At 40.9% G+C, this 14,359-nt stretch overlaps 1 protein-coding gene across 6 annotated transcripts in view; it reads right to left on the bottom strand.

The window, feature by feature from the left end:
* Positions 1–14,359, bottom strand: part of PDSS2 (decaprenyl diphosphate synthase subunit 2) — a 314,537-nt gene that overhangs the window by 45,128 nt on the left and 255,050 nt on the right. For all 6 annotated transcript variants that reach the window (XM_030929294.1, XM_030929297.1, XM_030929293.1 and 3 more), the window contains one exon: positions 12,822–12,953. In XM_030929294.1, the coding sequence (XP_030785154.1) occupies positions 12,822–12,953 (132 nt within the window). The remainder of the gene's footprint in view (positions 1–12,821; positions 12,954–14,359) is intronic.

Genomic DNA, 14,359 nt, shown 5'->3' with positions numbered 1-14,359 from the left:
GGCAGATCACTTGAACACAAGAGTTTGAGATCAACTTGGGCAACATGGCAAGAAACCTGTCTCTACAAACAACAACAACAACAACAACAACAGCAAAAATCAGCCAGGCATGGTGGCGTACACCTGTAGTCCCAGCAACTTAGGAGGCTGAGGTGGGCAAACTGATTGAGTCCAGGAGGTCAAGGCTACAGTGAGCTGTGATTGCGCCACTGCACTCCAGCCTGGGTGACGGAATGAGACCCTGCCTCAAAAAATAAATTAATTAAAATATATCAAGTTAGATACAAATAAATGATGATTTAGATTCCTACATAAATATTTCTCATTAAACACTATCTTTATTTTTTTTGTAAAATAGTTAATTTGGGAGGAGTGATAGCTTCTATTATACCTCTTGGTTGCTCATTCATTTAACAAATATTCATTGAGCATCTACTATGAGTCAGGCACTGCTTAGGCACTACAGACACAGGCATGAACAGAACAGATCAAAATGTGTGACCTCTTGAAATTTATCTTCTAGGAGGTTACAAAGTATTGTGATTGACTGATTGTTTGATTGGTTGATGAAACAGGGTCTTACTCTGTCACCCAGGCTGAGTGCAGTGCTGTAATCACAGTTCACTGCAGCCTCAACCTCTCATATTCAAGCGATCCTCCTGCCTCAGCCTCCTGAGTAGCTGGGGCTACAGTTATGTACCACCACGCCTGGTTAATTTTTAATTTTTTATAGAGACAGGGTCTCACTATGTTGCTCAGGCTGGTCTCAAACTCCTGGATGCAAGTGATCATCCTGCCTTGGCCTCCCAAAGTGCTGGGATTACAGGCGTGAGCCACTGCACCTAGCTATACAATACTGTTTTAGACATGCTTCGCCTATAATCTCCCAAGCTCCATGAAAGCAGGGAAATTTTCTCTTGCTCACAACTGTATCCCAAGTTGAGATCACTGTCTGAGTGAATGAATAAATGGATGAAGCTTTTTCTTTATATGTATTGGTTATGTACTATTTAGGAAATTTTATGACAGGAAAAACGAATTTTACTTACTCCTAGTTCTAGGAAAGCAGGATGTTTTTGGTTGTGAGCTAGTATGTAGGTAATGTAGAGCCCTTAGCTGATGTCTTATACATAATTTTTTACCCATATTGAACAATGGCATATTTTCATTTTCTCACCCACCTTCTATTTATAAATAAAGAAGGGAATCTAAGCTTCCATCTGTAGAAAACAAATTCAACAATTTCATGAAAATTAAACAACAGGCTGGGCGCAGTAGCTCACGCCTGTAATCCCAGCTCTCAGGGAGGCAGAGGCGGGAGGATAGCTTGAGCCCAGGAGTTCGAGACCTGCCTGGGTAATACAGCGAGACCCCGTTCTCCACAAAAAGGAAAAAAAAAAAAAAAGACAAACAAACAAAAAAAAGAAAATTAAACAACAAAAGGCTAGGACAGAGAAGAATTAGTATAATTAAGTGCTTCAAACTTAAAAGCAATGCATCTAACATAGATCTCCAGAGAGATTTCAAGACATACACCTCAAAATTTCAGGTATTAAAGGCCTTGTCTACTGATTACAGCAAGAGGTCTAAGATCTTAATTGTGAACACTTCAAGAGGCATTGTGACCTGGGAAGATGGATATTGGGAGCCAGAAAATATGGTTTCTAGTCCTTTATTAGTTAATACCTTGAATAATTTTTACATTTTCATATAGGCCTTCATTTCTTGATCTGTAGAGCATCAGACCAGACCAGAACTTCCCAGATGCTGGGCTCTCACAAATGCTGGGCTGGATGTATTGGAATCACCTGGGTAGCTTGTGAAAAGTGCATATTCTCCATAGCCTACCCCTGAGATTCTGATTTGTTTGCAGATCATTGGTCTGGCCTATATCTAATGTCTTTTTCAATTTGTGCTTCTGTGTGCATCAGGGTTTACTTAAAAGGCTGAAAGAGAACAACTATGTAAACTTCATAAGTCTCAAGGAGAATGGAGTACTGCAATTTTTCCCTTTTTGTTCTGACATCTGCCACTTCTCATGTGTATTTCTAGCAGAGCAAGATATTATTATTATTATTATTATTATTATTATTATTAAGATGGAGTCTCACTCTGTTCCCCAGGCTGGAGTAGAATGGCATGATTTTGGCTCACTGCAACCTCCGCCTCCCGGGTTCAAGCGATTCTCCTACCTTAGCCTCCTTAGTAGCTAGGATTATAGGTGCCCACCACCATGCCTGGATAATTTTTGTGTTTTTAGTAGCAATGGGGTTTTGTCATGTTAGCCAGGGTAGTCTCGAACTCCTGACCTCAGGTGATCCGCCCACCTCAGCCTCCCAAAGTGCTGGGATTACAGGCGTGAGCCACCGCGGCCAGCCAGAGCAAGATATTATTAAGATAACTTTCTCACAGGGGCCCAAAATAGGCTGATATAAAATAAATGGAATCTATATTTCAATAGCCAGCAGTCCTGAACCTCTTCCTGCCACACTGTTCGTCCCCAGAAGCTGCTGTAAATTCTACCATACACAGCAATTCCCTGAGGGCTTCATTACGAGGGTCTTTAAAAGGGATTCACTCATCTTTTTGCCTCCTGTAGGTGTGCTTCTTGTCAATCCAGGTCAAGAGAAAAGAAAGTAATTTTTTCCTAATCTTTAGCAGTTCACAGAGAATGTGTGGTTTGAACCTTGTTTTATCTTTTAAAAATGTGAAAATAGACAAGATAGTGTGCCTGTGCTCATGACACTGGAGGTCTCCTTGGACAGCTACAGTGAACACTGTAAAACAATATTCCATACAAAAGCAAAAAAAAAAAGCCAGCATTCTGATTGAGAGGATGCACAAAGGAATTAATTCCAAAGGTTTATATACCACTCTCTGCAGACTAAAGGCAGACAGATTCCCTGTTGGTAAGTAATGGATGTACAATGTGGTCTTTTACTTTAAGAAACAAACGTTTTTTTATAAGTCAGGTAACAAAGAAGGATTGGATGACATAAATGAACTGTTTCCAATTTCTAACTACTGTTATCTGGACTTGAAAGCTGGATATGGGGACACCTTTTTCTAAAAGCAGAAAACTAATATTCCACAGCAGGGAGTCCAGAAATTGCTAGAGACTAATCATCTCTACTTATCAGGTTATTCTTCCCAAATGTTACAGGCTATATTTTAGAATAACTGTCATTTTTAAAGATTTTCTTTTTAAATCTTTTTAAAACTTCAAGGAAAACTTCCCCCACAAACTTTTTTTTTTTTTTTTTTTTGAGACAGAGTCTCCCTCTGTCACCCAGGCTAGAGTGCAGTGGCATGGTCTCGGCTCACTGCAAGCTCTGCCTCCTGGGTTTAAGTGATTCTCCTGCGTCAGCCTCCCAAGTAGCTGGGATTACAGGCACCTGCCACCACGCCCGGCTAATTTTTTGTATTTTTAGTAGAGACAGGGTTTCACCATGTTGGCCACCTGGTCGCAAACTCCTGACCTCGTAATCCGCCCGCCTCAGCCTCCCAAAGCGCTGGGATTACAGGCATGAGCCACCACACTCGGCTCCCACAAACTTTTTAGTTGAAAGAATACAGTGAACACTCATTTGCCCTCCACTTAGACTCACCAGTTGCTAACACCTTACCACTTCTGTTTTCCCTCTTTCTCTCCATGACCATTTATTATTTGAGAGTAAGTTTTAGAAATCACGATGTTCACCCCTAGATACTTCAGCATTTGTCCCTAAGAACACTGACATTTACTATAATAATTATTTATTTGTTTGTCTGACAGAGTCTCCCTCTGTTGCCCAGGCTAGAGTGCAGTGGCACAATCATGGTCCACTGTAGCCTTGACCTGGACTCAGGAGATTCTCTAGCCTCAGCCTCTTGAATAGTTGGGATTACAGGTACATGCCACCACACCTGGCTACTTTTTTTTTTTTTTTTTTTTTTTTTTGAGACGGAGTCTCGCTCTGTCGCCCAGGCTGGAGTGCAGTGGCTGGATCTCAGCTCACTGCAAGCTCCGCCTCCCGGGTTTACGCCATTCTCCTGCCTCAGCCTCCCGAGTAACTGGGACTACAGGCGCCCGCCACCTCGCCCGGCTAGTTTTTTGTATTTTTTAGTAGAGACGGGGTTTCACCGTGTTAGCCAGGATGGTCTCGATCTGCTGACCTCGTGATCCGCCCGTCTCGGCCTCCCAAAGTGCTGGGATTACAGGCTTGAGCCACCGCGCCCGGCCACACCTGGCTACTTTTAAAAGTTTTTAGTAGGGATGGGGATCTTGCTATGTTGCCTGGGAGGGTCTTGAATTCCTGGCCTCAAGCAATCCTCCCACATTGGCCTCCGAAAGTGCTGGGATTACAGGCATGAGCCACCACACCCAGCCCTATAATGTTATTTAAAATACAGTTCAGGCTGGCCATCTCTGAAAAAAACACAAAAACAAAAACAAACAAACAAACAACAACAACAACAAAAACAGTATGGGGATAACAGAAAGAAGGGTCACAAATCAGAAATCTACTATATCTGCTAGCCCTGAAGTTAGAGCAGCCCACTGAGTATTGGTTTGGTAGAAGCAGGCCTTGTGTTGCTGGGCTGTCTAGTTACAGAGCTGGAAAGACAGCAGAATATAAAGGAACAAGGCAGGCCTTTTCTCTGCTCTCTTGGTCATTCTCTATGAATAAGAGAGCACAAAAAGCATGTGCAAGGAAGTTAACACCATTCAGACATCGACTGCTTCACTTGGGTACCTATTTTACCATCTCTTTCAACTGGCAAAGCTAATCGACTTTTAGAGGCAAGTGTGGATGTCCAAGGAATTAATTTGCTCATATCCTGTTCCTTTGGTTCACTGGAGAAAAAGGAGTAACAGCAGACGTAGAAGGCTATGGTGTTCAATCTTAAAAAGGAGAGAGGCAAGAAGATACTAGATATACTAGAGAAAGACGAGGAGATGCTACTTATATTATCTACATAACAAATCTCTCTGCTCATAGGTCTTAGTTATTTATTTGCAACCTGTTTTTCTTGCTATGCTGCTCTCTTGGAATCTGGAAGAAACATGAAATTTTTTATCGCACAGTGTGACCAGGAAAAAAAATCTACTCAGGTCTCAGAAAGGCCATGAGTAAGGAAATCAGGCTAACTAGTAGAATTTAGTTGCTTCCTCCAGCAGCAAGTTCCCAAGGCAACGGTCATCAACCTTGATGGAGTACTTCAAACTCATCATGTCAAGAACCTAAGTTAAACCAGTCTTTCCACTTAACTTTCCTATTTCTATAAATGGCTTAATTTTTTCTGTTATCCTAGTCCAAAACCCTTGTTTTAGCCCCTGACTCTCACTCCCCAGTCCACACCTGTTAGCCTCTCCCTGTCAGATCAGTTTTCTAGTCCTACACATTTTCTCTGAAATGAGTTTTACGTTTAACCTACTTATCTTCCCATTCTCATTGCCAACAATCTGATTGGGCTTTTCTCTTGCACATATCAATGGGTTTTCAAAAACTTACTAATTGATCTCTTTGCTTTTAGTATCTTTTAGTACCTTTCATCCTGTATAATATAGCCAGATTTACCTCCCTCACAGCTCAGACCTTGATAATATCTGGCTCAAAAACTTTAAATGTCTGCTTCATGACTTCATCATCAAGTTGATTTTCCATAGGCAAACATCCCAAAGTCTTTAAAAAATTTAGGTAAAATTTACATAACATAAAATTAATCATTTTAACCGTTTAAAAAAGTATAATTCAGTGGCATTTAGTACATTCACAATGTTGTGCAATCATCACCACTAACAAGTTCCGAACATTTTTATTACCCCAGAAGGAAACCTGTACCTATTACACAGTCTCTCCCCCTTCCCCTTTCCCCAATCCCAGGCAACCACCAGTCTTTTTTCTGTCTCTATGATTTGCCTACTCTGGATGTTTCACATAAATGGAATCATATGATAGGTGGCCTTTTGCATCTGGCTTCTTTCACTTATTATAATTTTTTTTTTTTTTTTTTGAGACAGAGACTCACTCTGTCCCCAGGCTGGAGTGCAGTGGCACGATCTTGGCTCACTGAAACCTCCGTCTCCCAGGTTCAAGCAATTCTCCTGCCTCAGCCTCCCGAGTAGCTAGGACTACGGGTACCCATTACCACGCCTGGCTAATTTTTGTATTTTTAGTAGAGACGGGGTTTCACCATGTTGACCAGGATGGTCTCGATCTCCTGACCTTGTGATCTGCCTGCCTCGGCCTCCCAAAGTGCTGGGATTACAGGTGTGAGCCACTGCACCCAGCTTATAATATAACGTTTTAAAGGCCCATGAATGTTACAGCATGTATCAATACCTCATTCCTTTCCGTGGCTGAGTAATATTCCATTGTATGGGTACACCACATTTTGTTTATCCATTCATCAGCTGATGGACACTGGGTTATTTCTACCCTTTGGATATTGTAAATATTGCTGATCTGAACATTCATGTACATATTTTTATATAAGCCAGTCTTTTAAATATAGTTATTACTATTTCAGAGCAATTCTTCACCTGTCACTGATATCGCCCTATGTTTTTCACATTCCATCCAAATTAAAACACTTTTTTTTCTTGGACTACACTGCATGCCTGCATATGTATCACTTTTTCACGGTTTCCTTTGCCTAGGAAGCCCCCCATTCTCATCTTTGCTATCAAATCTTCTTTAAGGACTATCTCACATATTATTAATACTGACTTCATAAACTTCTTTCTTGACTTTTCCAACTGAACATCAATTGTCTTTCCTCTATGCTCCCCAAGTGGCATGAATTACAGTATTCCTTACATTTATATATTTATGTATTTATCTTATCCCCTCTCTACAAGACCACAGACAACCTTTAGGCAACTTATTGCTGTATCTCCTGTAGTCAAGCACTTTATTTCCTTAAGTGCAACAGAAAGTCTTAAGAAATATTTTATTTTAGGAGATATCTAGAGCCATTTCATAGTATTTGTGGTCATGCATATAGTCCTTTCAAATGCCTACACTGTATGCCTTCTATGATAGAGGATGATATTAATATTATTCCTCTTGAAACCACTAAAAATGTCTTAAAGAACTAGAAGAGTATCACACGTGGTATTAATGAAGAATCTGCATGTGCATTTTCTCTTTTGTTTAAGAATATGCATGTGTTATTTTCACACACACCAGTCTTACCTAGCAGTTTTTGTTTTACTTTCTGAATAAGGAGTAATAGTAAGCTATCTAGGGACAAGTGAGTTACAGCTTAGCAATGGTAATTTGTAGTACACTTAAGGTATTTTATGGCTGGTTATGACAGTGTCAGAATGTCACAAGCCCAAGTGACATTTCAGTACTATTAGGAATAGCCAAGAAAATCTAACCATAATTCTTATTTCTTCAGGTGACTTATAATGGCAGCAGAAAACTAGAAGCATCATTAAAAATAAAGCTTGCTGACCTGCAATAGCCCCTGGACTCCCTGAGAGAGTCAGAGCTCTGTGGTGCTCTGAAGGATTCTACTTTCTTTTCTTAGGAATCAAAATGAGATAACTGAGTAATGACTTCACCTCCCCAGGGTGAATAACCCATTCACTAACAGTATTTTTTCCTGATCATTATTTTTCAGCAGTTACAAATTTAAATTTAAAATTAAGGCAGGGAGAGAGCTGTAGAATTTAGTATGGAGAAAAAGCTCAGCAAATGTTTTTCAGCTGTTTCCGGTCTTAACTGACTTTTGTGAAAGAGTGTGGTTGTGTGCATGTGTGTCAACATGCTCATGCATCCATAGGCCTATAGTTGTGATGGAAGAGGGCCAGTTAATCCTAAGATTTTTCAGGAGAAAGGAGTTGCTGGAGAAGAGGTGGTACAGCCTGATAAGGAAAATTCCAGAGGTGCCCTTGCTCCTAGCTTCACAATGGTGCTGAACGGGCACTGGGAGTATGTCACCTCCCGGCTTCCTTGTCTAGTCAATAATTCTCACTCTTTCCAAGCAGGAAATCAAAAGGGCAGATAAGACACAAACAGGCCTGGGCAGAGTAAAGAAGTAATTTTAAATGTGGTAATAAAAAAATCACAGGTGACTTCCATCACTGAGAGCAAGATTTCTCTATTTCTCAGTGTTAAAACTTGTATAAGTTTCTTTCTTTTTTTTTTTTGAGAGAGTCTCACTCTGTCACCCAGGCTGGAGTGCACTGGTGCGAACTTGGCTCACTGCAACCTCTGCCTCCTGGGCTCAAGTGATTCTCCTGTCTCAGCCTCCTGAGTAGCTGGGATTACAGGCATGCACCACCATGCCCCGCTATTACATATATATATATATTTTTTTTTTTTTTTTTTTTTTTTTTTTTGAGACGGAGTGTCGCTGTGTCGCCCAGGCTGGAGTGCAGTGGCCGGATCTCAGCTCACTGCAAGCTCCGCCTCCCGGGTTCACGCCATTCTCCTGCCTCAGCCTCCGGAGTAGCTGGGACTACAGGCGCCCACCACCTCGCCTGGCTAGTTTTTTGTATTTTTAGTAGAGACGGGGTTTCACCGGGTTAGCCAGGATGGTCTTGATCTCCTGACCTCGTGATCCGCCCGTCTCGGCCTCCCAAAGTGCTGGGATTACAGGCTTGAGCAACCGCGCCCGGCCTATTTTTTATATTTTTAGTAGAGAACGGGTTTCACCATGTTGGACAGGCTGGTCTGGAACTGCTGACCTCAAGTGATCCACCCACCTCAGCCTCCCAAAGTGCTGGGATTACAGGCGAGAGCCACCATTCGCAGCCTGTTTCTAATAGAGATAAATATTTCTCTTATAACGCATCTCGTCTAAGAGACCTATTTCTTAGATTTATTTGAGAGCTGAAAGGGACTTTGGAAAAGATCTAGTTTAAGGCCATCAATTTACAGAAAAGAATAATGAGGATATGAGAGAATGTGATTAAGTTTACATAGATGCTAGCAGAGTCCAAATTAGAATCTAGACCAGGACTATCCAATCTTTTTGCTTCCCTGGACCACACTGGAAGAAGAATTGTCTTGGGCCACACATAAAACACATAAACACTAATGGTAGGTGAGAGCTAAAAAAAAAAAAAATTGCAAAAAAACCTTCATAATGTTTTAAGAAAGTTTACGAATTTGTGTTGGGCCACTTTCAAAGCTGTTCTGGGCTGCATACGGCCCACAAGGGCTGGACAATCTTGATCGAGACCTTCCAAATCCTGGTCTTCTGTGAGCCATTTCTGTTATACCAACTTAACTGTATTTAACAAAACTGGTCTGCCACCAGTTTCACCCTGCAAGACACACGACACTCACTTTTTGACAAATATTAATTGGGTAATTACTCCAAGTAAGCCACTGCGGCAGGTACTATGGGTAATTCAAAGATGAATTTGCTAGTATTGTTAAGGATCTTGCAATCAAATTCAAAACTGAAGGAGAGGACTGTGGGGGAGGGAAGGAAAGGATCACAAAGATATCCAGGAGGGTAAATAACATGAAAAAATCAGAAAGAGAACTAATTTCAGGATTAATAAGCAACCTCCTTGAGATTTAGGGTGGAATGTCCCTCCTAGGTATTATGCAAATTGTGTTTCCTATCTCTGACCAGGAGGCAACAAGATCATTATCTTATAAAGCTTTAAATAAACATGAACATTACAATTTAGAAGATTAAAAATAAACTCAGTAAAGTGTCTTTTGTGCGTGTGTGTGTGTGTGTGTGTGTGTGTGTGTGTGTGAGACAGAGTCTCCCTCTGCTGCCCAGGATGGAGTGCAGTGGTACGATCGGCTCACTGCAACCTCCGCCTCTAGGGTTCAAGCAATTCTCAGACCTCAGCCTCCTGAGTAGCTGGGATTACAGGCCCGGGCCACCATGTCCGGCTAATTTTTGTATTTTTAATAGAGATGGGGTTTTGCCATGTTGGCCGGGCTGGTCTCAAACTCCTGACCTCAAGTGATCTGTCCACCTTGACTTCCCAAAGTGCTGGGATTACAGGCATGAGCCACTATGCCCGGCCATAATTTTTATTTTTTAAAACTTGTTAATTGGCCGGGCGCGGTGGCTCAAGCCTGTAATCCCAGCACTTTGGGAGGCCGAGATGGGTGGATCACGAGATCAGGAGATCGAGACCATCCTGGCTAACACGGTGAAACCCCGTCTCTACTAAAAAAATACAAGAAAACTAGCCAGGCGATGTGGCGGACGCCTGTAGTCCCAGTTACTCGGGAGGCTGAGGCAGGAGAATGGCATAAACCCGGGAGGCGGAGCTTGCAGTGAGCCAACATCGCGCCACTGTACTCCAGCCTGGGCGACAGAGCGAGACTCTGTCTCAAAAAAAACAAAACAAAAACAAAAACAAAAAACTTGTTAATTTTCTTACCTCTGTTTTCAGTTTTCTCTTTCTTTGACTTTTTTTTTTTTTTTTTTTGAGACAGAGTTTCATTCTTGCTGCCCAGGCTGGAGTGCAGTGACGCAATCTTGGCTCAATGCAACCTCTGCCTCCTGGGTTCAAGCAGTTCTCCTGCCTCAGCCTCCCGAGTAGCAGGGATTAGAGATGTGAGTCACCAAGCACGGCTAATTTTTGTATTTAGTAGAGACGGGGTTTCACCATGTTGGTCAGGCTGGTCTCGAACACCGGACCTCAGGTGATCCACCTGCCTTGGCCTCCCAAAGTGCTGGGATTACAGGTGTAAGCCACCATGTCTGGCCTTTTAAAAAAAAAAAAAAAAAAAAAAAAAAAAAGACAGTCTCACTGTGTCGCTCAGGCTGGAGTGAAGTGGCTCAATCTTGCCTCACTGCAACCTCTACCTCCTATGTTCAAGTGATTCTTGTGCCTCAGCCACCTGAGAAGCTGGGATTACAGATGTGCACCACCACACCCAGCTATTTTTTGTATTTTCAGTAGAGACAGGGTTTTACCATGTTGGCCAGGCTGGTCTTGACTTTCTGACCTCAAGTGATCCACCCACCTTGGCCTCACAAAGTGCTCAGATTACTGGGATTACAGACATGAGCCACCACACCTGGCCTGTGACTCCTTTTTTTTTTTTTTTTTTTGAGACAGAGTTTAGCTCTTGTTTCTCAGTCTAGAGTGCAATGGTGCAATCTCGCTCACTCCAGCCTCTGCCTTATAGGTGTGCACCACCACGCCTGGCTAATTTTTGTATTTTTAGTAGAGACAGCATTTCACCACGTTGGTCTCGAACTCCTGACCTCAGGTGATCCACCTGCCTTGGCCTCCCAGAGTGTTGGGATTATAGGTGTGAGCCACTGTGCCCGGCCTGGCTGTGACTCTTAATAGATACAAGGTTTCCTGAAAGAGTCCTTAGTTTTCTTTCTTTTTTTCTCTTTTTAAGACATCATTTTTTTGGTCCAATTTTCTGGGAGATTTTTTCATTTGTATCTTCCATTCTTCTGATTAAAAAATTCTGCAATCATATTTTTATACTTTATAATTCTAATTTTTATTCTTGAATTGTCCTTTTTAATGTATCATCTATTATTATACCATGGATTTAATATCCTTCCTTGTCAAGTATATTGATTATAGTGCTTTGAAAAACATCTGCCTTTGCTTACATTGTCTCTATTTCCTCTAAGTTCTCTTTTTATCAGTTTGTTTTTGACTTGCTGTTTCGTGGAAGCAGCTTTTCTCAAATGCCCAGTGGTCCTCTTTTCCTATTCTGCTTCAGAGTAAGGCAGCGGATATTCTGGGCACTTAGATCCTCTGAGGCTTGTCAAATGGTGGGTCTTGCTGTGGAGGACTGCTCAGGGATATGGCATGTTTACTGAGGAGGCCCCAAATATCCACGTCTGCAGGGCTTTTCTCCTGAGTTTGACAGTTTTTTCAGAAAGAAATCCTCAGTTTTCTACTTGGTGAATATGAGGAATTTTAAGCATTTTGAGAATCAATAAGGGTTGGGAGAAAGGAAATCGTCTTTCAGAATGCAGATACTCACTTAGGCTCTCAGCCTTTTTTTTTTTTTTTTAATTTCAAAAACTTTAATTTTGTAGACATGAGGTCTCACTATGTTGCTGGTCTTGAACTCAAGAGCTCAAGTGATCCTCCCGCCTTGGCATTTTAAAGTGCTGGGATTATAGGCATGAGCCACTGCGCCCACCCATCCTCTCTCCTTTAAGGATGGTAGCTACCTCTACCCTCAGCTATGCCTGGTTTCTCTGTCCAGAGCCTCAGATTAACCGAACCAATTACAGCCACGAAGTTAAATAAATTCCAAGAGGCTCTGGCTAAAAAGAAAAGAAGTTTTGCACTAGAGTTTCTGAATTAAAAGAAAATCAAAAAAGTTCCCTCTCATCTGCCAAAATGAGAAATTTACCCAATTCAAGCCCCTTTACCCCTCCCACTTCGCCATGCTTTTTTTTTTTTTTTCCCTTTGATAATGCCTCAGTACAAGTATTCAGGGTCCAAGTTTGTTTTAAAATAACCCAATGAGCTGACAGACGGAGCTCCTGGAATTCTGCAGCTTGTGCGAGAGTCCACAGATGGGAAATTGCAGTCAGTTATAGGGTGGTGCTATTACCATAGCCCAATTTTTGAAAGCCTTTAGAAAAAAGAAGTCATCTGAGTTAATTAGCATTCACCACAGGCACTAGTTTTGTGTTGCAGTATTCTAAGAACTCAGATAATAGAAAAATTCAGTACTGCAATCTCTAACTTTAATATTTTATCTCTTAAAAATGAAGATTACAAAGAAAGAAAGAATTTTACCTGTTACATGAATATGCCTAAGGCTCATCTGTAGCCTTATATCAGCAAGAAATACCAATTATGTTCTAAAATCCACTAATTACTAATGGTACCTAAAACAGGAGTAATTTCATTTTACCTCTCCGATCTGTTTAATCCACAAATCTCTTCCAAGAAATTCCTGATGTAAGACTACAGGAGCTGAGTTTAGATTAAAAGTCATGGAGTCACTGGTCTTTTCTTTAATAAAAGGCTGGACATCAGAATTTATCTACAAGAAGAAGTTAAATGAGTAAATTAGTGAAATGTATATACACTAGTATGTTTTAGTTATATTCAGAAAGTACCAGTTAATGCAGTGAATTATGAAGTTTAAGGAATGCAGTTTTTAGATATACTTTAATAAACAAAATAATATTTCAGGCTGGGTGCAGTGGCTCAAGCCTGTAATCTCAGCACTTTGGGAGGCTGGGGTGGGTGGATCATTTGAGGTCAGGAGTTCGAGACCAGCCTGGTCAAAATGGTGAAGCTCCCACCTCTACTAAAAAAACAAAAATTAGCCGGGTATGGTGGCACACACATTCCAGCTACTTGGGAGGCTGAAGCAGGAGAATTGCTTGAACCCGGGAGACAGAGGTTGCAATGAGCCGAGATCATGCCATTGCACTCCAGCCTGGGCAAGAGCGAAACTCCGTCTCAAAAAAAAAAAAAAAAAAAAAAAAAGAAAGAAAGAAAAAAAAAGGATATTTCAGATGATTAACAATAACCTGTAAAATTCTCCAAATAACCTGTAAAACTCTCCAGAATCATTCCCTAACACATTCCATTTTTAGTGGGTGGCAGTCTTTATTTTACTTTTTAAGTCAAAGGAAAATATTTAGATAAAGATTTAATAAATAGAATTGCCTAATAAACTGATCTAAGATTAAATAAAATATGCAAAAAGCTCATCTGGAGATATTATATATGTATATATTCCCTTCCTTATGAACTATTTAAGTAACATCTGAAAAGTATATATTAAATTAAATTTAAAATTATATATATAGAGAGAGGTAATAACACAGCAGCTAATTTTGGGATATTTTAGATTTCATATGCCCATTCAAAGAATTAGTTATTAAAATTAAAGCTTTCAATTTGATTCACTATATTTCTGAATTTTATTAACTTCTCATAACATGTTTTATATAAAGAGCTATAAGGGGCCAGGCGTGCTGGCTCACGCCTGTAATCCCAGCACTTTGGGAGGCCAAGGCAAGCAGATCACGAAGTCAGGAATTCCAGAACAGCCTGACCAACATGGTGAAACCTTGTCTCTACTAAAAATTAAAAAATTAGCCAGGCGTGGTGGCGTGTGCCTGTAATCCCAGCTACTCAGAGGCTGAGGCAGGAGAATTGCTTGAACCCGGGAGGCAGAGGTTGTACTGCAGTGAGCTGAGATTGCACCACTGCACTCCAGCCTGGGTGACAGAGCAAGACTCCATCTCAAAAAAAAAAAAAAAAAAAAAAAAAAAAAGCTATAAGGGAACTGTAATAAAAATGACAAATATTCTTCCATTATGTGAATATATTCCAGTCTGCAAATATGTTATTTAATAATATGTAAGAGTTCTCTCAAGAACCCTTTCAGGTGGTAAGAAAAGACAAACATCACAAAACTGGTTCAAGTAAGCT

This window comes from Rhinopithecus roxellana, chromosome 4, assembly GCF_007565055.1.
Source record: "Rhinopithecus roxellana isolate Shanxi Qingling chromosome 4, ASM756505v1, whole genome shotgun sequence".
NCBI lineage: Eukaryota > Metazoa > Chordata > Mammalia > Primates > Cercopithecidae > Rhinopithecus > Rhinopithecus roxellana.
This window is presented reverse-complemented; position numbering and strand designations above follow the sequence as displayed.